We start from the raw sequence: 24,913 nt of genomic DNA, 5'->3' as shown, positions 1-24,913 counted from the left end.
CGAGTCTATACTCCAATTAAACCATAACCTATTCTCTCCATCATTATTCAATCTACCCACTTTAATATTCATAACTTCCAGCACGTCACTAACTTGATTTCTTCCTCTCTTTTTTTCTTTATTTTATTTTAACAATTTCTTTGATTTTCACCCCACAAGGAATTGATATCAACAAAGAGAATAAATACTACCCCTTTTAGCCTCTCACGTAAAACAAGAAACAAGATTACGACTTAGAAAAGTTACTACCTGAAGCCAATATCTTCAATTTACTCGATGCACTTTGTCCTGATTTTTGTTTTCTTCTCCTCCTTTTAAGTTGAAAGAAAATTGAGAGAACAGATTACTCCCCATATTAATTAATACTCTAGATTAATATCTGGCCAATAGAGAAGTAGTGGGTGGGGTCCACTCTTAATTTAAAATAAAATCATACTTCTATTAATCATCTAAATTACTCGTCATCTAAATCTAGTGCTCAAAATGACTGAACGAGTCGTTACATTACAACACAATAATACTCTTTCACAAAGACACTTGATAACTTTTTATGATTAAATACAGTCTATATTCAAGTCGATATATGTGATTTTATAGTAATAACTATAAATTCATATGCAAACAAAATGGTAAACACCAATAACTCTCAATTATGTTTGATAAAAAAAAACATAGTATTTATATTCATAAAGTATCTTTTTATCTTATTGTGAAATTTATAGTCAATCTAATCTATTTGAACAAAAATAAATGTTAAAGTCTTTTATCAATTACTTGGATCATTTTTTTTAGTAATTAATCCGTGTTGTTAATCACAAAGAGAATGTCTCTTACAAATTCATAGTCAAACTTAGACACAACTTGTTATCTCAAATAAAACAAACAAAGCAGAGTAGTTTACCTAACAAAAACACTACCAAATACATCTGTTTACCATAACTCATAAAATAAAATTATGCAACAACTTTGTATATCGAGGAGGAGCTCGCACATTGCACACGTAGGCTATCTCACAAGTTATATATCCACCTCTCTATGTTGTTGCTGAAACACTCTCAAATTTCTCTCACTCGATATGTCATAAATGATTTCTGCAAACACCAATCTAAAGAGGAATGCTTGTTGTAATTTGCCTTTACCAGCTGATATGGTCCATGTCATGTACTTTGTAACCACCTAAGTATTATGTCCCAAAGTAATTGTGTAAATGAGCATCCCGTAAAAAGATGTTCAATTAATTTATCCAATTGGTGACAAAGTGTTCATTTGAGTCCAATGAAATTTCCCACTTCAATAATTTATCAGCGGTAAAGAGCCTCTTGTGCAAATATAACGGCACAATGAAGCGAGCTATTGGCATAGCATGATTCTGAAAGCCGAGGCATTTTCAAAGAACTATTGTAGCTCTTTTCAAAAGATGATAGTGCAATTGTCTTATCAAAATTCATGTCGTCTTAAACGAAAATTGGAAATTTTAAATATTCAACAAATGATATTTTAAATTATTTTGCTCTAAAAAATATAGATATTGATAAATATAAACATTTCAAATCAAATAACAAGCTAAGCTAGTACATTGTCAAAATAATCTAAAATATTTATTTGAATTACACTTTATGATTTTAACTGTCTTTTTCAAGTGTCATTTCATTAACAATTCTTAACAATTTTTCTTTTCCAAAAAATCATTTATAAAACAAAAAACAGTTCACATGATACATCATTCTAACACATATACTTACTCAATCCCATAAGCTAACACATATTTATCATCATTATATATATTTCGGAAAAGGTTAAAAAATACCACTGAACTATCTAAAATGGATTAAAAATACCCCTCGTTAGTTTTTGGCACAAAAATACCCCTCCGTTAAATATTTAGCTCAAAAATACCCCTCCCCTTAACTGAATTCCACCAAGCATGCCACCTAAGTAAAAAAAGCCACGTGGCCATGCCATGTCACCGTCCACGTGTCAAAAGTGTAGATAACCACCTTTTCAAACATAGCCACATTTGCAAATATAACCACATTTCATCATCCCATTTCCGCCACCTCTTTCATTCCGTCGCCGCCGGTGATTCCTCGATGAGGGTAATTCAATCAATTCACTCTTTAAATCCAATCTATTTCAATCCACAGTTAACAAAACCAATGAATTCTTCTCAATAATAACATTTGATTTTCCTACTTCTTCTTCTTCAGGACCTGAAAAAAGAAAGAACAGAGTAAAAAATATAGGTTAAAGATGCTTGGAATTGGATAACCGATGCAAACTACACTGTAAACTGTTCATAACACCTTGAAACATTGAAATTTATCCAGCCTGCTACTCGATAGATTTGTTGGAGCCAATATACTTAAACGACAATTCCCGAATGAATTTATCCAGCCTGCTATTGGTTAGTTGTAATGCATTTAGGCTGAAGGCAACTTAAATTACTCATAATACATTTTCTTCCCTACCTCAACTCAAAGAACAAACTTTTGAATTGAAAAATATGAAATAATTTCTTTTCACGAACTTCAATTTTTTCTTCATATTTTCTTTCTCATTCAATTTCTTCAGTTTGAATGCTCCTAAATTCCCAATCTTGATCACCAATTTTAACTTCATGATTTCTAGCATTCAAAATAAAAATTCCATTTTCATAAATGTAATTGGGCTGAAGGAACCAATGCCCATTTGAGAAAATTGCATAATTTATCTAGGGTCCTATTTTCATTTAGTGCGTGGTTGGTACGACGAAAGAAAACATTTTTTGTAAAAATAAGTGAGTTTTTACTTGTTTATGTTTTGAATGGATATATAACTTCCTTTATTCAACAACACAAGAACGACAGAGATTCTGAAATTTACAGGGAATTCCGCTCTCATCTTACTGACGAACAATTCAGTCGTGCAAATGGGTATGCAAGTAAAGAATATTGCCTAAATCCATTTATGCATATTAATCTAGATAAATACTATGTAGTTTGCATCTGTTATCCAATTTCAAGTATCTTTCACCTATATCTTTCACTTTGTTCTTTCTCTTTTCAGATCCTGAAAAAGAAAAAGAAGAAAAATTGGATGTTATTGTTGAGAAGAATTCATTGAGTTTGTTAACTGTAGATTGAAATGGATCGGATTTAAAGAGTGAATTGATTGAATTACCCTCATCGGAGAATTACCTATGGCGACGGAAAGGAGGGGGTAGCGGAAATGGAATGATGAAATATGGTTATAGTTGCAAATGTGGTTATGTTTGAAAAAATGGTTATCCACACTTTTGAAACGTGGACGGTGACGTGACATGATCACGTGATTTTTTTTTACCTAGGTGACATGCTTGGTGGAATTAAGTTAAGGAGAGGGGTATTTTTGAGCCAAAAATTAATGAGGGATATTTTTAATCCATTTCAGTTAGTTCAGGATATTTTTGAACCTTTTCCGTTTTTTTAAAAGGAAAATGGGTAAATATGTACAAACCACTAAAAAAAAGAAAGAAGCCCAATACAAGAGTGGGTAGTAATTGGGCTGAATAGAAGAACCACTACCTGGCAGCTGTACCCTAAACGTTCTTCTTTCTTCTATACGCGCAACTCAATTTGTATGTTCCTATTTTTCATTTGCTTGTTATTTATCCCTAATTCAGCCAAATACGGTATCCTTTTGCAGTTCTTTAATATTAAATACACATGTTTGGGTGAATTAGCACTTCGAATATTATTGCTGATTGTGATTTTTTTTTTCTAGTTGTTATATTGAACGTGTTCTTACTATTTCTTCATTTTTAACTTGAAAAGTTTTGATTTTTATATTACCAGTTAGAAAATCATGTTATTAGTTCATTATGTGGATTGAGTTAGTAATTATTTTGAACATTTTATCTAACTAATGAGGCTGTTTCAATTTGAAAAATACTTGTAGATTGAGTTACTTTCAAGTGCTTTTTTTTGGTTTAATGTTTTGTTGTTTGTAGTCAGATTTTAGGAGTTTGTAGTTTTTCATATGAAGGTAAATTATAATCATTTTATCAGGTTTTAAAGTGCTCGAGAAAGAAATTTTCGTTTGATTCTTAGCTCAGACTACTTGTTATGTATATTTCAGGGGATAAAAATGGCTGGGAAATCGAACAAAGGGAAGAATCGGAAGGCAGTTCAAAATTCTACCAGTTCTTCAGAGCAAGCAGCCCCAGCAGCTCCATCTGATGCTCATGTGAATGATACTGCAGCGCACGCGGAAGATAATGGAACCAGGGATGTGACTGCACAAACCGATGCCAAGACGGAGGCAAAGGAGTCTGGAAATGAGGCTTCCACACACGAGGCAAAGCAAGGTGAACCTTGGCAACATTTTAATTTAAATGTGTAAATACCTCAGTTCACCCTCGAGTATGACCGAGTGGTCAATGCAGTGGGTCTGGGAGACCAAGATTCAAATTCCAGTAGAGATAATAAAAAGCTAGGTAATTCCTACCTGGTACATTTGGATTTAGAACGTTAACCATTTTTCCTAATTATTTGCTGGCCAGTTGAGTTTAGAGTCTAGACATTTTCCCTTTAATATCGGCTATGTCTCCTCTCTTTTTCCAAATAAGAGATTAGTGCTGGTTCTATAAATTTGTGGCTTACTTGTTTGGAACTATGCTGCTATTGGTATCAGTATCTGCCTTTTTCGTTTCAGCTATTCATGTGGTTGGAACTTCCTAATATTAGTTGTATATAAACTTAACACAGTCATCTGTACTGTTCGGAACCTCATGGATGCATCAAAAGTTTACTAGAAACAGGAGACTAGCCCTCATCTGTTATTTTAGCTTTCAACTTATCCAAAAAAGAACAATAAAAAAAAGAGAAAAACTGAAAAGTTTCAATCTTGCAGGGATCAAGTTGTCAATAGATGGGCCACGTGGTCTATTTGTGTAATATGTGAATGCGTTCTGTTTTCTATGTTCATTCACTATATTCTTGCTGGATTGACCCCTTTAATAATCTGATAAAGCATATGCGGCAAACAGTAACACTTATGTCACCATGTATGTCAGTTAGATTCATTCACTATATTCTTGCTAGATAAGTTTTCATGGCCCCTTCAATAATCTGATTAAGCATATGCGGCAAACAGTAACACTTACATCATCATGTATATCAGTTAGACTGTTAGATAATACTTGAAATTAAAGATATCACTTATTAGAGTAGCTATTGAATTACATACTCTATGTGCCTCCTTCTGTCATGCTCCATGAAATATTTGATGTTTTATTCTAGATCTCTGTCATATGTTGTAGAGAAACATACAATACTAGCCTCATTATGACACCTTTTCACATGTATATTATTTTTGTCGAACTGTCTCTGTCTTTCTTCCTATGTATTTGTTGGTCATGTAGATGCCACATACATCAAACTCATACTTACTGAGTCTAGTTTCTCTTCCAGTTTCACTTGCTCATATTAATTGAAGATAACTGGGTGTAGGTGTCTCTCCAATATTTTTAGGTGTCTCCTTTTTGGTATACCTCTTGTATGCGACCATGTTGGCCTCATTATTTTCAATGAAATATTTTGCCTGATCAAAACAAAAAATAAATTGAAGATAACTGTCTTACATTCTTGTATGACTTTTGTTTGATTGTCTAAATTTTTTTCTAACTTAAAAATTGGAGGAAATGAAGAGCCTTTCTGCTTCAATCCATTTTGCAGGTGACATCCATCTTTATCCTGTTTCCGTCAAAACCCAAGGAGGGGATAAGCTAGAACTACAAGTAAGATTTGTCTTGGTTTTCTATTTTTATTGATGGTTCTGTTGGAGAACTTGTTTTTTCTTTATCATTTTTCTTTGGGGATGCCATCATCCTTCAGATTAGAAGAGTGGCAAAAATTCTTTCATTGCGGACATGTGAGGTCTTATTAGTATGTACCATCGCGCTCAAACACTTCATATATTTTATATCGGGGTTGTCAATCATTGAAAAGCGGTTCTTTCTCTTTGTTTTTTTATTTTATATCTGGATTGTTAATCATTGAGAAGTCACTTTCTCTTTGTTTTTGATTTTCTGCACTTGTCATTTATTATCCCGCATTTCTTATGTGTAGATGTTTATCTTTAGGCATTCAGGACCAACTTATAGTTAAATATTTGTGGTGCCATTGGGTCTAATTTTGAGTTTCTGATGGGTACGTGTTTGCAGTTGAGTCCGGGGGATTCTGTTATGGATGTGCGGCAGTTTCTTCTTGATGCTCCAGAGACGTGCTTTGTTACATGCTATGATCTATCGCTGCATATAAAGGATGGCTCTGTTCATCATCTGGAAGATTATAATGAAATCTCTGAAGTTGCTGATATCACCACAGGAGATTGCTTCCTGGAGATGTTACCAGGTGTGGCTTATTTATGTGGACTACGAGTTATTAATTCTAGCAATTATCAACAAGCTTATTAAATGTTTCCTTTAACTTAAACCTGATTGTGCAGCATTGTATGATGATCGATCCATAAGGGCTCATGTTCACCGCACTCGAGAATTGCTCTCTCTTTCCACATTGCACTCCTCGCTATCAACGTCACTTGCACTGCAGCATGAAATAGGAAGTAATGTTGCTAAATCCGGAGGTAAGCTGTTCATTTATTTTTCTTTGCTTTCTTGCTGATATTTGTGTTGTTTACTAATTTGACAGCCTTTTCAATTGGATTGGTATAACAAAGATTTCTGGCTTTTTATGTTTAGAGCCTGTGAAGGCGGATGTACCAGAGCTTGAAAACTTGGGTTTTGTGGAGGATGTTTCTGGTTCAGTCTCTAGTTTGTTGTCAGCACCTTCAAAGGAAATTAAATGTGCTGAGAGCATTGTGTTCTCTTCGTTTAATCCTCCTCCTAGCTATAGAAGGTTTCTAATCATTATTTACTTATTATAATCCAACTAATTTTCTCTCAGGAAAGCTCATTCTGACATGGTGACTATGGTTTCTCTTAAATCCAGGCTCTCTGGGGACTTGATTTATTTGGATTTAGTTACACTGGAAGGAAATAAGTACTGTATTACTGGAACAACCAAAACTTTTTATGTCAATTCCAGCACGACGACTGTTCTTGATCCGAGGCCAAGCAAAACTGGTTCAGAAGCAACCACTCTTATTGGGCTCTTGCAAAAGATCAGCTCCAGATTTAAGAAAGGTAGTAAAATAGTAGAAACTTATCCCCCCCCCCCCCCCCCCCCCCAAAAAAAAAAAAAAAAAAGAGAGAGAGAGAAGAAAGAACAGGAGTTCAAATGTCAATGCTCTTGTTTTACGTAATAAAGGATTTTATCTTGCAATGAAGCTTTTCGTGAGATATTGGAGCGGAAGGCTGCTGCACATCCTTTTGAAAATGTTCAATCTATGCTGCCACCAAATTCTTGGCTTGGGTCATATCCTATCCCTGGTAAGTTTTTTTTCTTGCACTCTAACCTTTGGCTTATTTCTATTTCATGTTGGTGTCTGTTGTATACATACATTGGTTTTCTGGATGCTGGGTCACATAGATGCCAAAAATGGGTCACACATTCTTTCTGCTGTAGTTGCGGTGTAGAATAGTTCCAGGAACTTTCAGATGGCCAAATTTATGTTTATATCTCAATCTTGAAGAAGTATCCTTTTCATTCGTACAACTTCCTCAACTCTTTCCGTGGGATGTCCCAACATGTTTGATACTATTCTGCTCAAAATGTTGTTCTATGTGATTTGACAACTTAAACAAATCAATTAAATGAATTCAAATTCATTTAAATTTTCAAATTTGAACTTGAATGATGCATTTTCTGCTGAATTAACTTTTCAGGTGTTATTTTAGTTCTCTTTTGTACCACCAATAGATTACATAATATATCCAGTACCACTAATTCAACCCATAAGTTATTGACATTTTAAACTGCCTCATGTCAAGCCATCATATAAGATGGGACGGAGGGAGCACTATTCCCCAGTTCCTCTGTTACAACGAGGGACTTGTATATGAAAATGGTTTTATAATAATGGCTGATACCTTAAAAACTGTTACTCTACATTCTCTTACAATTACCTTTCTTTTTATTATTATTTTCCTCACTAGTTTTAATTCCTTGTGGATTCTCTGGTGTCAGATCACAAACGTGATGCGGCACGGGCAGAGAATGCACTTACACTTTCTTTTGGAAGTGAGCTGATTGGCATGCAAAGGGATTGGAATGAAGAGTTGCAATCTTGTCGGGAATTCCCCCATACAAACCCCCAGGAAAGGTGCATCTCGATGGACTAAATCAGCTTGTACAGTATTCTAGAGTGAATTAATTGAGTTCACAGTAGATTCTACTTATGTCTGCAACACTTTCCTAAGTCTCTCTATGAAGGCAGGTCTGCCTCTTTTCATGTGTCTTGCTCTTTTTTTATCACAGGATACTGCGAGATAGGGCCTTGTACAAAGTCAGTTCGGACTTTGTAGATGCTGCAATTAGTGGTGCTGTTGGAGTTATCAACAGGTGTATCCCCCCGATTAATCCAACTGATCCAGAATGCTTTCATATGTAAGTATTCAGCTGGAGATCAGCACTAATAATTTCCTGGTGACGTATTTTAACTTAAAACTAACTCCGCTGATGGATATAACTTCAGATATAGTATATTTTGACCTTTATCATTGTAAATATAGTGCATGAGAAGTTGAAATTCAGTAAATAAAATAAGGGGGGTTGGGGTTGGGGTTGGGGTTGGGGTGGGGTTGGGGGCTGAGGATGAAACTAGGTTTCAACCGATATTCCTTAGTTCCACATAAAGTTTGTCAAATGGCAGGTTGAAATGGGATGCGTAGAAGAAGCGTGTTAAATAATAAACCTTAACTGAACTACCAACTCAAGGCCTTCAGGTAACTAGCCTCAGCCTGGGTGAAATATGTCAATCACAATTCTTGCACTGTGATAGTCGTTATTATGCCTTGTACAAGTTCATTGGTCGAATATCAAATTTGCTTTATAGTTCCTTGAAATTAGTTCTTCACTGAAAGTGGAAAACAAAACAAGGGGGAGCAAGGTAATCGGAACAAAAGGAGATTGTAGGAATGCATACGTGTAACTATAAGAAAATACGTTATTTTAGAGACAACAGGCAGCAAAACGGTTGCCTTAGTCCCATTTGGCAAGTGCACCTCTTTCTTTTGGTTCCCCTAGTACACGAATTACATAATCATTTCCATCATTCCCCCCGATAAATTTGGGTTACTGTTATCCCAAACTGACCGAATCTTTTTAATGGTCTGTTTTGGCCTGTCAGTTGACATATTAATCACCAAATACCCCAGAATATGGGCAATTGAGTTGATTACCAGCTTAAGCTGAAATCCGTAGTCTCAGATCCTTTTAGCCCATTTAGCCTAGCCACTTCATGGAGAAACAGTCACAAAGTTATTTGGAGTTGATCATGGTGAGAAGGCAGGTGTAGAGTGGGCAGATCACTGAGAGGTTATTGTCCTTCGCTGTTGCTCTGAGCTGTGACAATGTGATCCGTCATTCCTGCCCCTGGTGGAGAATATCCGTGAGGGAGAGACATGCATACTTCCTTTTTTGGAACATGTTAAGGATTTAATCTCTGTTTCTTCATTATCCTTGCTGGCGAATGTTGTTTAGACTACCAAAAGAGTTCTGTTATTTGTTGCCACTTTTGCCTGACACTTGTTGTGTATGGATTTAGGTACGTTCACAATAATATATTCTTCAGCTTTGCTGTTGATGCGGATCTTGAGCAACTGTCTAGGAAACAGGTGGCTGATTCTAAAGTTGAGGGCACAGGCTTATTACGTAATTTGTCAGAGAAGACCACCAATAATTTATCACAGGGTGTCTCCAAAGTTTCTAATGGAGATGAGCACGGCGGCTTAGTTGTAGAAGCTGCAAACATCAACTCGGATTGTCTTCCTGGAGTGTCTGGTGAAACTCAGTTGGCTGAAAGTGAGCAAGCCACTTATGCAAGTGCAAATAATGACTTGAAAGGCACAAAAGCATATCAGGAAGCTGATGTCCCTGGACTATACAACCTTGCTATGGCGATAATTGATTATAGAGGACATAGAGTGGTGGCCCAGGTGCTTATTGAACTTGCAGTGACCAATATTTAGTTATGTGCTGTAGTTTAATGCTTTAGACAAGTCTGGACATGAATATCAGAGTGCTAATGAACATGAGTTTTCCACTGGAAACCATCTTCTGAATTTTCCAAGTTCAGTTTTTCATGCATCTGACTTTGAAGTTGGAACTACTATATTAATGGTGGCTTCACTCTGTCTTGACATTTGTCCTGGATTAAATATTATACGTACTAGGTCCCATTTAGTGTGAAGGCATTTGACTGGGCAGTAAACTAAAGAAATTAATGAGGACTTTTGTCATGTAAGCCTAATATATACGACGAACCCAACTTATCCTTTTAATGAGTGGTGAGAGTTCCTCATGTCTCTGCTTTTTCTCTCTTTTTGTAAAAGAATGAGCTATCAAGTAGGTCTCAGCTCCCTACAAGTCATGTCAAAAGGTTAAATAGTTTTCAAAAAGAGAGGTGTCATTCTTTCTGGGATAGGCTAAAAAGGTAAGTGTATTGAAATGGCACAGAGTATAACACAATTAGGTCACGAAATTTGATCATTTGGAGATTTATGAGTGAACGGTACTTGTAAAAATTAATTGTGACATAAACAGGGTTTTTAGACATACTATTGTTGCATTTCTGATTAGTAATAAGCTTGTATGGGTCTTTTTGGATAGGCACTCTTCCTGATGGTTGTATTTAATTTAAATCTTCTAATGTTACTTTCAGATGCAAGGCTTACTGTTTAGATGCATTATTCTGCTTATTTTATTAAAAGTTTATAACCTTTTTTCTGTTTTCTTCGGTAGAGTGTTTTACCTGGTATCCTTCAAGGTGACAAATCAGATTCCCTCTTATACGGTTCTGTTGATAATGGCAAGAAAATCTGCTGGAGCGACGAGTTTCATTCCAAGGTAGGAGCGGACTGTAAACTTTTGGTTCACCTCCTTTTTTTCCTTGTATGGTTTGCAAAACAATTTAGGATGTGTATGCCTCTCTGGTGTTGCCATAGGTGTGGAAAGTATAAGGTCTGTTAGGATTATTCGCTGGGTTTGTCACGATTCTTTAACAATCGATTTGGTCCTATATATTGTTATAATGACTTCAATTCTTGGATTGTGCTCAATTGGACATGATTGTTGTGGAGATCATTATCAATATGTCTTGCTGGATTTTTCATTATTTTCCTTTTGTGCCTTATCATTTTTATTCCCTTTTCTTCTGGGTGGATGGGGGGGGGGGGGGGTCTGCCTTAATTCCTGATAATTTAGATGGTAAAGAATTATGTTTGTCACAGGGGTGTGATACTTCAAAGTAAATTGTAATGACGGGTGATATTATTTTTTCCTTTTTATCATTCTTGATTTATCTTGTTAGTCATTTGAACTTTATATCTGCTTCTCTCGTGGATCCGAAATTTCATCGAGCTTTATTTGTCTTAGGTGCTAGAAGCTGCAAAACGTCTGCACTTGAAGGAACATACTGTCCTTGACGGATCTGGAAATGAATTTAAATTAGCTGCACCGGTGGAATGCAAGGGCATTGTTGGTAGTGATGACAGGTGATTACTATTTGACGCTTCGTTACTCAAGTAGTGAGGAGAGGGGACTCCTTGTCTTTTGATCAGCATTCAAAGGCGCTCTTAAAGCACGCTTCAGCCCTAAAATGAGGCTCAAAACAGATTGAGTGCTTCGCCTCACTTTATGTGCGCTTCACTGTCAGTCATCAAGTTTCCAAGGCCTACTTTTCCTTGCCAATGAGTCTCTTCTGTAGAGGCGACACTAAACAATTGATAGCTCACTTTATCATATTGCTTTTCAATTTCTTTGTTCATATATTTGTTATTAATGCTTAAAATTATTATTCTTGGACTAAACATAAATATTTGCATTTTTTCTCCCTTTGCGCCTTTTTCATTAAAACCACACTTTTATTTGCGCTTTAAGCCCTGCCAGACCTTAGAGCTTTTTTGCGCTTTTCGTTTTTGATGAAAGCTAATTTTGGTTAATTGGTGATGTAGTGTTCTGTTAATTCATAGGATTCGTATGATTGAAGTCCAACTAAATATGCATATAACACACTCATCCAAGCTTGTTAATTTCATATTGTTTAGGTGTATAACTTGGGGAAAATGTTGGAATTTTTATTTGATACTGGACTTCATTAGTTGCAGTGTAATGCATATATGTGTACAACAACAACATACCCACCGTAATCCCAGAAGTGGGGTCCGGGGAGGGTATTGTGTACATGAACCTTACCCCTACCTTGGGAGGTAGAAAGGTTGTTTCTGATAGACACTTGGCTCAAGATAAAAAAAATTCAAAGCAGGTCTAAAAAAGAATCTATACAAGAGTGAAGGAGTTATGGAAAAATACTATAGAGAGCAAGTCGCAGCATTCTAAAAAAAGAACCGTAGCTACAACACATTAATGCATGTGTTTTTTTCTCAATAATATGCGACTGTCCTTTTTTCCCCAATAATATGCTTGTTTTTGGCTTAACCAAGTTTAGTTGGAGAAGTTTTATGATTTTATTGAGATTGTGGTTTTCAGGCATTATCTGTTGGACTTGATGAGAGTCACTCCTCGTGATGCAAATTATACTGGTCCAGGTTCCAGATTTTGTATTTTGCGACCTGAGTTGATCACTGCATTTTGCCAAGTTAGTCCTGCTTGTTCTATGACAAGTTTTCTTTCGTATTCAAGTTTCAATTTATTTTGGTTCTTATATTAATTCTGTATCTCCAAATCTGTTTTTTTGGGGGTTGGTGCTTGCTTTTACTCTTGGGATCTGATTTCTGACATTTTATACTTTCTAATTTTATTTGGTTCTTCATTCTCTTTCCCTTAAGGCTGAAGTTGCTGAGAGGTCAAAATCCAAGTGCGAGTCAGAAGGGGAGGTACCAGTGGCCTCTGATTGTACAACTGTAAATAACACTGAAGAATTACCAACAAACGATGTTGTTGCCCCGACCGAAGTCAAAAGCAATGAGGTAGCAAGACTCCTGCTTAAATGAAGTCTGTCCTACTGAATACTTTTTCGTGTCTAGTTATATGATAGGGGATGCATTTTTGAAAGCCAGTTCCTTGCAGTAATAATTACTTTAATTGCATAACTGTTGGATATAAGATACCAATTTACCCGTGACTGTATTTATGTTGGATAATATAATTTTTAGGGCCTGTTTGGCCACGTAAAATTTTCAGTTTTTGCAGATTTTTTTTTCACTTTGTTTGAAATCAACGTTTGACCATGAAAATTCCAAGTACTACTTGAAGTTGTATTTGGGATTTGGAAGACAGCCTCAACCTTGTTTTCGCTTTTTAAGATATTCTTTTTTCTTCAAAAAATTCCTAATTTTTTTTATTGTTATAGCATAACCCCATTTAAATTATATTTCATGTTTTTTGAAAAATACATTTAAATTTTAAGTATACATTGTAAAAAGTATGGCCAAACACAACTCCAACTTCGAAAATTCCAAATAAAGTTCTTTCTTTCTTTTGTTTTCATGGGCAAATGCCCTCTTAATATTTTTTAACAAGACGCTTGTCAAAATACATTTCTTTAATAATTTGCTTGATGAGATCTAGACGTTCTACTTTATGATCTCACCTTCAATTGTTAATGACATCACCTCCAATTCATAATTGCTTTCTACTCTTCCTGATTTTATATTTCGTGCTTTGATTGCATGTCGCTAGTCTTGTGAGCATTTTCTCTTCTCAGTCTCTTCTCTTGTTTACTTTGATTTGTCATTTTCCGTCACGTGTCTTCTGATTTCCAAAGGTGCTCTATTTTATTCATCTGTTTCTTGTACCTTGTGAGTTCCTTCTGAAACTAGAATTTAACATCATGTTCACAAATAATTTAAACAGAACAATTAGTGTTGGATTATGCAAATTGTGGTACTATTATGATGGTGGAGGATATTTATCTGGAGATTCTATGAACTCTTTTTAAAGGAAAAAGAACTTCAAATACATTTTTCTCTCAAGAGGCAATTAATGCAAATGATTTTTCTGTCAAGAAGTAATTTATTTCTTCATGCTCTCGCATTCATCTATATATGATATACTAGTCTCTCAATACGTGCGTTGCACGTGTATGTTGAGTCATGTAGTATCTGATTTTGTAAAATAGTGCTCCCTTCTTTTCAATTGGGGTGACGTGACACATAATTTAAGAAAGTAAAGAAGACTTGGATCTTGTGGTTTTAAATTAAAAGATATGTAGAATGTACCAAAATATACTTTGAGTTGTCTTAAACATGTCATGTGCAAGTTAGAATTAAAAAGTTGCCAAAAAATGAAAGTTTCTTTTTTTTTAAACAGACTAAAAAGGAAAGTAAGACGAACTAATTGAAACGGAGGAAGTGTTAGAACGTATTTAAAAAATCATTTACATGAAGAAAACTATGATGATAGACTTTATTTTGGGAGTACAGGGTATAAAACGTGAACTGCATTCTGAATACATCATTGTTATACTTACGTAGCATGTGTTTATGTACAACTCAAAATGTGAAGGTTCCTCTGCAGCTGTACCTAGTAGAGGCATCCCACTAAGTTCATCCTATATATTTGAGCTGCTATGGATTTGCCTCTATCATTTGTGATTGTCCATTTCAATTTTTCATGCCACCCCTGAGCTTGTCTTTGTAAGCTCTGCCATCTTAGAAGTTTGTTCCATACATTTGCTGATCAATCACATCAAAAATTTAGATGATCTATAGCTTCATTCTCAGTTGCAGAGGGAACAAACGACTTATTAAAATCACATAAAAATACTACTTACAATTAAGATATTTAAATTAAGTGCTAAGATAAAAATTATATGAATGTAAATAGAGTGTGAGTCATGACAAAGCAATTGAAACATTACAATGGAACATATAATTGCCCCTTTTTTTCAAAAAAAAAACCATTAAGCGTGGTACATACACTAATAATATAGTATATAAATAAATATTACGTGAGATACTAACGTATCACATCTTTGTAATTAATAATTCTATACATTTGTCATTAGAATTAAGAATTGATTGCTATAAGCAGGAAGGAACTTAAAGCACTTTTATGCACAATAAACATATAAATAAAGGAAAGTTTTATTTCTCAAAAAAATAAATAAAGGAAAGTTTTAACTCCAGCTGAATTGCCTTGCTAAATTTAAAAAAAAAGCTTAGATATCAATAATAAAAACTAGTTATAAGGCTATCAAAGAAGTACAAATATGAAATTTTCGTTGCGTGAAGTGCATTCTGTCACACTAAACATGTGTAGCAAGCATTTTTATCTTTCCGTAATGTAATTTCTACAGGTCCTTGCATTATTTGAATAACTTTAAATTTACCTTACGAATTTTCTCGTGAAACTTTTATAGCATCTATTAATAATCAAATACCTAGCGAAATCCTCCGGCATCACCCCCACACATTCCTGTAGTAATTCACAGGAAATTATAATTGGTTCCTTTAACTTGTAAACCTCCTCTTCCTTTGTTTAGCAGTTTTAGTTGTTGTAGCTTCTTCTGGATAACAACTTGATTGTATATGTTTCCCTTACATTTTATGTATATTCAAGAAGCATGTAGTGTTAGGCAGAAATATAAATTGAAAAGGAAATTCATAACAAGGGGAATTTGCACATTACACACTACCAGAGAAAGTCACTGCCAGAAGTCATACAAAATAGAGCATGCTAGCCCCTAAATAAGAACGTCTAAAGAGGTATAGTTTGGGTAGCTACACAGTACAATAATAATTTCTTATGTGTTGATTTATTGTGTTATCTTATAAATTGCATTAGAATCTGGATATGTAATGCATAATTAGAAGGGTTTCAATTTTTTCAAATGAACAATAAGCATATATATTTAATCAATCAAAACTCAAAACTTAATATCAAAATATAATAAAGAGAAACTCAAAAACTCTACATTATCCTTGAAAGCTTTGTAAAGTTGCATAGCATCGTCATGTACTCGTGTATAGATGATTGGGTGGCATTCATAGAAAGTCACGTACTTGTGTAAGCTTTTCTTCTTTTTGGTATACATCTTGTATATGGGCTAGTTAATTCTTTTTGTTATTAATATTCTTTCTTCATCAAAATAAAAAAAGTTGCATAGTATCATCACCAGCTGAAGTTATACAGAGAAGGTACTATCATGGCAGCCATATATTTTTTAATTATGTGCTGATTATTTCTCTCCCTTAAATTAGTTTTTCTTTTTTGGGGTTAGTAAATCAAATAAAGAGAAATTTTAAGATAAAGAAACCTTCAATAGATTAATGAAGACATAGAACACTAGTAATTTAGAGAAGAACAACAAATTTTCGGTGTAGTACCCTTGCATAAACAGAAATTATACGCATAGAAAAATGGGTTATGTGGCATCCAAATGGTTGCTACTGTTGTGAAAGGGTATTTAAGTATGCGGGCATTTTGTTTTTTTTTCTAAATTTTTTATGAATAAGGTATTGAAGTTAATACTTGTAGCGTTTCACTTGGTGTGTTGTTATATTTTAGTTAATAAGAAGGGTATTTTTGTAATTTAACTTTTAAATTAGTGGTTTCCTGCTTTATTACAGTATGGATAACCTCTTTTGGTTCTTATTTAGGGTGAGAAAAGTGTGAAGGATGCTGGCAACAACTGCTGTTTTCACTCAGGAAGAAAAGATACCGATGACATACTTTTCAATCCTAACGTCTTTACAGATTTCAAGTTGGCTGGGAGTGAAGAGGTGATTTTTTTGCTTTTGATTATCATTCGTTGCTTGTTTGCTTAAGAAGGTGTTCTATATTTATATGGTCCTTTCCCACAACTTGATCAGGAGATAGCTGCTGACCAAGAACTTGTGAAGAAAGTGAGTTTGTATCTGAAAGACGCTGTACTCCCGAAGTTTATTCAAGATCTCTGCACACTTGAAGTTTCACCCATGGATGGACAAACTTTAACTGAGGCACTCCATGCACATGGAATTAATTTGCGTTATCTAGGAATAGTAAGGATCTCCTAACAAGCTCATCCAACTGTTATATTGCTTAGATTTTTCCAACAAATATAAGAAACTTTGTAGCACAAACGGAAGTTTAATATCAGTTAAAGTAGTAACCCTGGCTTTGTCTTGTCCTCTGTTTTCTAGGTGGCTGAGGGGACCAGGAACTTGCCTCATTTATGGGATCTTTGTTCCAACGAGATTGTTGTCAGATGTGCAAAGCACATCCTCAAGGTGATTGATCGTGTTCTTCAGATTATTATAAGTTTTTGAATGCTATTGATAAAGAAAAAGTTAGTCGTTGCTACTTTAAAGGCCTTTATGAGATTGAATTGTGAATGCACTTTGTCTTATGCTTTGACTAGTATAGTCCCACTTGAGAACATGCTTCCCCAGTTGGTATTGAACAACAATTTTTGTAGTTCTCTCAGAGGATCAATTTTTTTGTTTCTCGTCCATGTCTCAACATTTTTGCTTAGCATTATCAATAGAATAGTGAAGTGGAAAATTCTTTTCACCCGCCTTTGTTTCTTAATTGATTGGGGCAAAAGCTCTCTTTAATCAACAGAGGGGCTTTTTATGCTCTGCCGGTTTCAAAATAGTCATTTACGCTTAACCACTTGATGTGTAAGCTGGAGCACATGTGATATCTTACTCTGATAATCTTGATGCACGGAACCTACGTTTGGCGGACTCTTCACTTTTGATGCCGCACTCGCGTCGGATTCTCCAAAAATACACTACTTTTGGAGAATCCGGCACGCACCCGTTGACATTTTTGGAGAGTCCTAGCAACATAGCACGGAACTAAAGAAATTGAATTTTAATCCATAGGTTGTGGATTTTGGGATTACTTACAATTTGATCTGATGGACATGCAGGATTTGCTGAGGGATGCTGAGGACCATGATCTTGCAAACACAATCTCACATTTTTACAACTGTTTGTTTGGAAATATTCAAACAGTATCTAATAAAGGTGGTGCCAACAGTTCTAAAAACCAAAAGAAGGTAGAGAGGCAGCTTATTGTCATGACTTACTGCTACTTCCTATAGTAAGATATCATGAGGAATTTCTGTTGAATTGAGTGTATCACCTCATCTAAAAGCTTAACCTATCAAATTAGGGGAATAGTTTTATTAATTTGCTTTAGGTTTACAACGCACCCCTCAAGTGCTGATGTGATTCTTTTGCTTCAGCCATCACTGAAAATATTGTTGTTGAGTGAGAGAATCTTGAGTTTAAAATTTCTATCAGCTATAATACCATGTTGAATTATGCATACCACCTCATGTAAAAGCCTGAGCTATTAGGGCGGGACACTTTTTTTTCTCTTTTTTATACAGTTCTATAGCATTCCCTTGCTTGGCCAATATTATTCATTTGTATGCTGATATTTGAGGAAGCATATGCAGATCATTAGTTTAATTGTCTGAAAATTTATGTTGCCTATATAGAGCAAGCATTTTCCAGAATCATTTAAGCTTGTTGGGCTGATACATTCTACATTGTTTCTCAACTAAGAGTAAATGGTAATGGTTTTTATAAAATTACCTCTATGAAACACATTTCATAGGACCACATTGGCAACCAGCAAAAGTTATCCAAGGGACAAGGAAAGCGAAAAAATGTAGTATCTGCCAAAAAGAAGCAGTCCTCCTATCTGAGTATCACCTCTGACAGTTTGTGGTCTGACATCCAAGAATTTACGAATCTCAAGTATCAGGTATCATTTTCTTTTTAGAACTTCCTTCCAGTTGTTTGCCCAGATGTTTTAACTTATCAGTTAAGGTTGATTTTTTCTCTCTCTCTCTCTTCAGTTTGAGTTGCCCGAGGATGCAAAAGTGTTGGTAAAGAAAATTCCAGTTGTACGCAATCTCTGTCGGAAGGTATCTTTCATCTAGGAATCTACTATGCAGAATTCTTAGTTTTAGTTGTGATTACGCATTTCTTACTATAGCTATTTTCCCCTTTCCCTGGTGTAACGACACTTACTCATCTACTCCTTATCCATTTAATTCTTTCGTCTATCTACTTAATTAATTTAAAACGCGACCCGCTGCCCCTGGCTATGAGATAGGATACAGTTCTGTACTACTTGATTGACTGGTGTCATTATCATCATTTTGAAGTGGCTATGGTCCATCTCATAATTCATATATTTAGGTCGCTAGGATTCATATGGTGAAAAGCACCCATCTTATTTATTTTATTGTGACTACTGACTCGAAACTTCCCTGCTAAGCAAAAACGGGAACTTGTTTGTGACTATTTAGTTGTATTTTGAGAGTTGACTCTTTGTGGACCATCGAAAGGTAGTCTGCTAGAAGTCTTTCCCCCTATAGTTTCCTGCTTTAGAGACAGCCAGCATTTTATTTATTGTTGTAGCGTGGACTGGTTTTTTGTGACATCAGTTTTCTTGGTGAGGTGACAAGTGAAGTTGTGGTTAAACAGTTGTCTCTGTTCTTTTGAGTGTTCGACTTCTCAAGACCTCAAATTGAAGAAGTAAAAATTTCCTTCTAGATAAGCAAATATTGATATGGGCGGTGAGGCACAGTGAAAGATTTGTGCGTTATTCGACACCTCTATTAACATTGTTGTCTCTATGTTTAAATATATTTAGAAATTTATTTGAATATAAACCGTTAGATGGAGATCATCATACCTCAATGGTAGAGATGACAGGAGGTTATTAACTTGTCCTTGCTGGGATATTGTGGTTGATAAAAAAAATTTCAGATAAACTTTCCCTGTTAGTATTTGAGCTAAAGATTAGTTAAGCATTTTTTTCATCTTATTTTACCTAGAGATAAGTAATATGAGCTCTATTTGATAATAGACTTCCCTTTAAATTCTGTTGGTTGTGCTTTTCTTGCACAATAGATTAATCTATTGCCGAGATAATACATGAAACCCCCCCAAACTTGTCGCCAAAACTTACTTTAGCACTTAAACTAATATTCTATTTATTTACTCCTCTTAATATCTTTAAAATGAATTAATTTCACCCCTTAATATATAATACCACTCTCATAACGGAGAGTGCATCACACTCGCTTGATACATCAGCGCCACGTAAATAAAGTATTTTTTTTATATTATATATATATATATAAATATATATTTACATATTTTTAAAAATATATAAAATATTTTAAATTAAAAAAATACGCCCCCCCCCCTTTTCCATCTTCTTCATCCCCCCCCCCCCCCCCCCCCCCCCCCCACCGTGTCCACGCCCACACCTGCACACACACCCCCTACACTGCCACACCTGCACACATCCCCCACACACTCCATCCACCCCCACACAACAACACCTGCACACACACATCAGATTTTCCAGGAAATTTTCGCCATTACCACCATTGAAAAATACCTTAAAATAGTGATAAAAAACTCAACCCACCTGATAAATTCGATCAAATCAACACCAAATTCTCTAAAATCAACAACCAAACATCCAAACCAATCATTTCCAACATAAAAAAGCATGCAAGGCTTAGATAAGTTTATTAATTCTACAGTACCAATTTTATTTTACCAAATTATCCTGAAAAAAAAACACAATCAAAGATGACTATCAGTGGGGGTTTTGATGCTTGCGTGTTGAATCTACAACAATTACAAATCAAGAAATCAACAATTACTTAAGCACTTAAGAAATTTTGTTGTAGATTCAACAACAAATACAGAAATCTCATTTTTTTGTTGTCAAATTCACGAAATGAGTGATGGTGGTGGTGGCAGATATGGCAGTTGAAGGGAGGAGTGGGATGGGGTGTTGGCGGGTGGGATGGGTGAAGGAGGGATTTTTTATATATATATATAAATATAATAATAATAATAATAAAGTGGGCCCTTTTTTAAAAAAAAAAATTTTCACTCGCTTTTTTTTTGCCACGTCAGCATAGGGGGTGAATTTAATTTACTTGAAAGTTGTTAAGGGGGGTAAATAATTGTCCAGTTAGTTGATGTCTTTTCTCATCTATTGCCCCACGTTAGGCATGGAATTCTACTTTCAACATTTTCAAATAACTCCTAGAATTTTTCTTTTAACAGGTAGGTGTAACCGTTGCAGCTCGTAAATATGACCTTGTCTCTGCTGCACCTTTTCAAGCATCAGATATTATGAATCTCCAACCAGTTGTGAAGCATTCTATTCCAGTTAGTTCAGAAGCTAAGGACCTCGTGGAAACAGGGAAGGCTCAATTAGCTGAGGTATTAACTTTTTCAATTGAATGTTTACTTGATAAAGAAAGAAACTGTTTCAATTGGTGAAGGAAATAGAGATTCTCATGTTAGTAGTGAATATTTTGAGAGACTAGCTGTCAATCTTTTTCTTCTTTTGTTTTACTGTTTTGTTTGGAGCTGATCTAGGTGGAATAACATCCTCAAACATTTCAGGGTTTGCTTAGTGAGGCCTACACTTTATTTTCTGAAGCATTCACAATACTTCAGCAGGTATATTACTGCTTATTTTGCTCAACAATGCTTTTAAGGTCTTTTATTATTCAGTTCTAATTGCAATAATTTTAAAAATGTAGGTGACGGGTCCAATGCACCGTGAAGTTGCCAATTGTTGTCGGTAAGTAGTCTTGTGCTCTACCACTTCATTCTTTTTGTGAGGGAATGCTTATGCATTGCAGTCTTTGGTTATTCTATTTTCTGTCTTTTTCTTTCATTGGCTTTTTTGTCTTATTTATTCTTTGCCCTTCTATATAATTTTTCTCTTCCAGTTACCTTGCTATGGTTCTATATCATGCTGGAGATATGGCTGGTGCTATTATGCAACAGCATAAGGAACTTATCATAAATGAAAGATGCCTTGGACTGGACCACCCTGACACTGCGCACAGGCACTTTTCTTTTGTCTTCAAACTCTATTTCTTTCTTTTGCTATGTGTTGCCTATTGTCTTACTAGTGTTGATTTTGAAGCCGAAAGCCTGTATTTCAGGATCAATATATGTCTAGTAACGTGACTTTGGTAATATTACTGCAGTTATGGAAACATGGCTCTTTTCTATCATGGTCTTAACCAAACAGAACTTGCATTGAGGCACATGTCGCGGGCCTTGCTTCTGCTTGGCTTGTCATCGGGTCCTGATCATCCGGATGTTGCTGCAACATTTATAAATGTTGCGATGATGTACCAAGATATCGGAAAGATGGATACAGCACTTCGTTATCTCCAAGAAGCATTGAAAAAGAATGAACGGTTGCTCGGGGAGGAACATATTCAGACTGCTGTTTGTTATCATGCTCTGGCAATTGCGTTCAACTGTATGGGTGCTTTCAAGCTCTCGCACCAGGCATGTACTTGAACCGGATGGTTTCTTGTGCTAAGAAAATGAAAGTTACTGTTTTAACCATTTTTCATTAATTTTTATCAACAGCATGAAAAGAAAACTTACGACATACTAGCCAAACAGCTTGGAGAGGAGGATTCAAGGACACGTGATTCTCAGAACTGGATGAAAACATTTAAGATGCGTGAGCTGCAGGTATAAATTACTCTCAAGCCTGATGACCTCTAATTCCTTGTTACAACCTTATCATTCCTTTATGTTCTTTTGCAATATGGAAATCCTTAACAGATGAATGTGCAAAAGCAGAAAGGTCAATCTTTGAATGTGGCTTCTGCACAGAAGGCTTATGATATTTTGAAGGTACCTTTTTCCCAACAGTTTTGTACCCTTTATGATTGTTTGAAGGGATCATTAAATTATCTCTGAGATATTTTCTTGCTATAAAGCTTCATCTTGAGGCAGAAATGCAACGCTTGGATTTGTTTTAAAGTTTGTCAATGAGAAATTGAATGTTCACAGTATTGAGTTGAATGTTGCAGGCTCATCCCAGCTTGTTACATGCATTTCAAGCTGCTGCTGGAGGTGGTGGTATTGGTGGAATGAACCAATCATTAAGTTCTGCGGTACTTGGTGATGGGCTTCCTCGGGGAAGAGGAGTTGATGAAAGAGCTGCACGAGCTGCTGCTGAAGTACGGAAAAAAGCTGCAGCAAGGGGTCTTCTTGTTCGCCCTAGTGGTGTTCCTGCATCAAATTTACCCCCTCTTACTCAGCTACTCAATGTAATAAACTCTGGCGCAAAACCGGATGCTGCAAATCCTAATGGAACTAATGAAGAAAAGAGAGAAGCAAACAGTTATTCTTCTAATGGACCTGGAGATGCCCAAGCAGATCAATCCAAAGCAAGGGAACAAGATCAAACTCCTGTTGGTTTAGGGACAGGTTTGGGGGCATTGGATGCCAAGAAACAAAAATCAAAAGTGAAAGCTGCATCTTGAAGCAAATATTGCTGGGTGTACTAACAAAGTGGCAATGCCTTGTTCGAGCATATCATGGATTTTAGCTTGCGGGCCGCCTCATGCTTCAGGTACTCATTGTACGGGTGAGCGCTTACACTGGTACTCCAATTCTTACAATAAGTCTCTCGTGGAGATTTGAGCATTCGAGCTGTAGTTCCTCTCATCTTGATTATTGCTGAGATGACATAACTTGTAGGCCTAGTTTGAGAAGATAGGTTTAGTATCTGTCGATTTGGTGTTTTGAATAATGTTATATAGGGATGTCCTCATCTGTTTGGGTGTTGATGTCATCCTAAAATTTTTGACTCTCTTTATTCATCCCCTTTCGCTTGTGATGGTTATGTAATGATCTAGTGGGTGAAGCTGCCCACCTATTTCAGTTTGAAGGTGCTCTTTCTTGGCCAATTTTTTGTTGCAGGTTAAACTTAATTATCCGTTTGTTACTTATTTATCGTTGGAATGAAAATATGTTCCGATATTGAGGTGGCTTTGTGAGATTTAAGTAATGTTCTTGGTTGTTGTGAAGTTGATCTTCAGATCATCAGCTCTGACACTTCCTAGAAATCCCATTTTTGTTTGTGGTCATTCCTAAGAAGAAAAATGTTCTTTTGTATTCCCTTAAATATGGGAAAGATCGACGTACTTTCCAGCTTAAGTGAGATACATTTATGCAGATCAAACTTTTCTTATTTAAATGAGCTAATTAGAATCTCATGTTACACTAAAATGTTCCAGCCTTACATATATAGTGGAAGGTAATTTGGTAAGCCCCATAAATTAGATCCCACTATACATTGGATAAAACTTTTAAGTCTCAGTCTGGGGAACCTCATTTTCGGTAAAATATGGCTTGTGCTTCACGTATTCTGACTTCAAAATCTTGTGATGCTTGTTATGGCCTAATACAAAGTTTGAGAACTAATTAGAGAACGAAATCTTATTCTTATCTGCATATATTTTCTCTGTGAATTCTTTTCTAAAAATGTGGCCCCTAAGACTGCTTTACAATTTAAATGGTGAAGAAAGTGACATTTTCCTCCCTTTTTTTTAACTGATCTTCTGTGGTAAGGTTCATGTGGCTAAATGGGCTAACAATATTAAATTATTTGTCATTGCTTGTGTAAAAGTAACTTGGAACATTTTATTTTCTCTCTTTAATCATGAAGAATCAAAAGCTATATTCTGGTGTCTGCGCGATGCCGCAAAGTTGCCATCGTCACTTTCGCTCAACGTTGTTCTCATATCTCATTCATAATCACTTGTTTAACACAAAGTTTTACTCACTGTACGGAGGAGTTACTGTGGTATTACATTAAACATTACATCATATCAGTATAGCTTTTGATTTAATGGCAACATCACTCGTTTCTTTGATTCCCAATAAGATAATCAAACCCTGCACTCCCCCCCACTCTTTCTTTTACATCTCACAAACTTTCCTTCCCTGATCAGGCTTTTCATATGCCTATTCCTATTTCTAAACGTAAACAGGCAATTATGACTAGTCATG

At 35.5% G+C, this 24,913-nt stretch overlaps 1 protein-coding gene across 6 annotated transcripts; it reads left to right on the top strand.

Moving 5' to 3' along the window:
• The first annotated feature begins 3,484 nt into the window (after positions 1-3,484).
• LOC107852591 (clustered mitochondria protein) lies at positions 3,485-23,808 on the top strand. 6 transcript variants are annotated; one of them, XM_047397181.1, is made up of 30 exons: positions 3,485-3,595; positions 4,096-4,324; positions 4,403-4,453; positions 5,694-5,755; positions 6,182-6,371; positions 6,466-6,603; positions 6,719-6,875; positions 6,969-7,162; positions 7,307-7,408; positions 8,106-8,241; positions 8,397-8,525; positions 9,685-10,075; positions 10,881-10,985; positions 11,514-11,632; positions 12,627-12,735; positions 12,926-13,066; positions 16,700-16,822; positions 16,913-17,083; positions 17,225-17,311; positions 17,959-18,087; positions 18,654-18,803; positions 18,898-18,966; positions 21,140-21,298; positions 21,485-21,541; positions 21,625-21,665; positions 21,817-21,936; positions 22,081-22,390; positions 22,475-22,582; positions 22,676-22,747; positions 22,927-23,808. In XM_047397181.1, exons 2-30 carry the CDS (start codon positions 4,105-4,107, stop codon positions 23,380-23,382), a joined length of 4,296 nt encoding a protein of 1,431 aa, XP_047253137.1. In that variant the 5' UTR covers positions 3,485-3,595; positions 4,096-4,104; the 3' UTR covers positions 23,383-23,808. The 6 variants fall into 6 exon arrangements, with proteins under 6 accessions (XP_047253137.1, XP_047253140.1, XP_047253138.1 ...); XM_047397182.1 differs by having other exon boundaries at positions 3,499-3,649; positions 22,694-22,747; XM_047397180.1 differs by having other exon boundaries at positions 3,499-3,649.
• Positions 23,809-24,913: the final 1,105 nt, after the last annotated feature.

Source organism: Capsicum annuum, chromosome 1, assembly GCF_002878395.1.
Source record: "Capsicum annuum cultivar UCD-10X-F1 chromosome 1, UCD10Xv1.1, whole genome shotgun sequence".
In the NCBI taxonomy this organism is placed as follows: domain Eukaryota; kingdom Viridiplantae; phylum Streptophyta; class Magnoliopsida; order Solanales; family Solanaceae; genus Capsicum; species Capsicum annuum.
The sequence above is the reverse complement of the archived record's forward strand: the minus strand, read 5'-3'. Positions and strand labels throughout refer to the sequence as shown.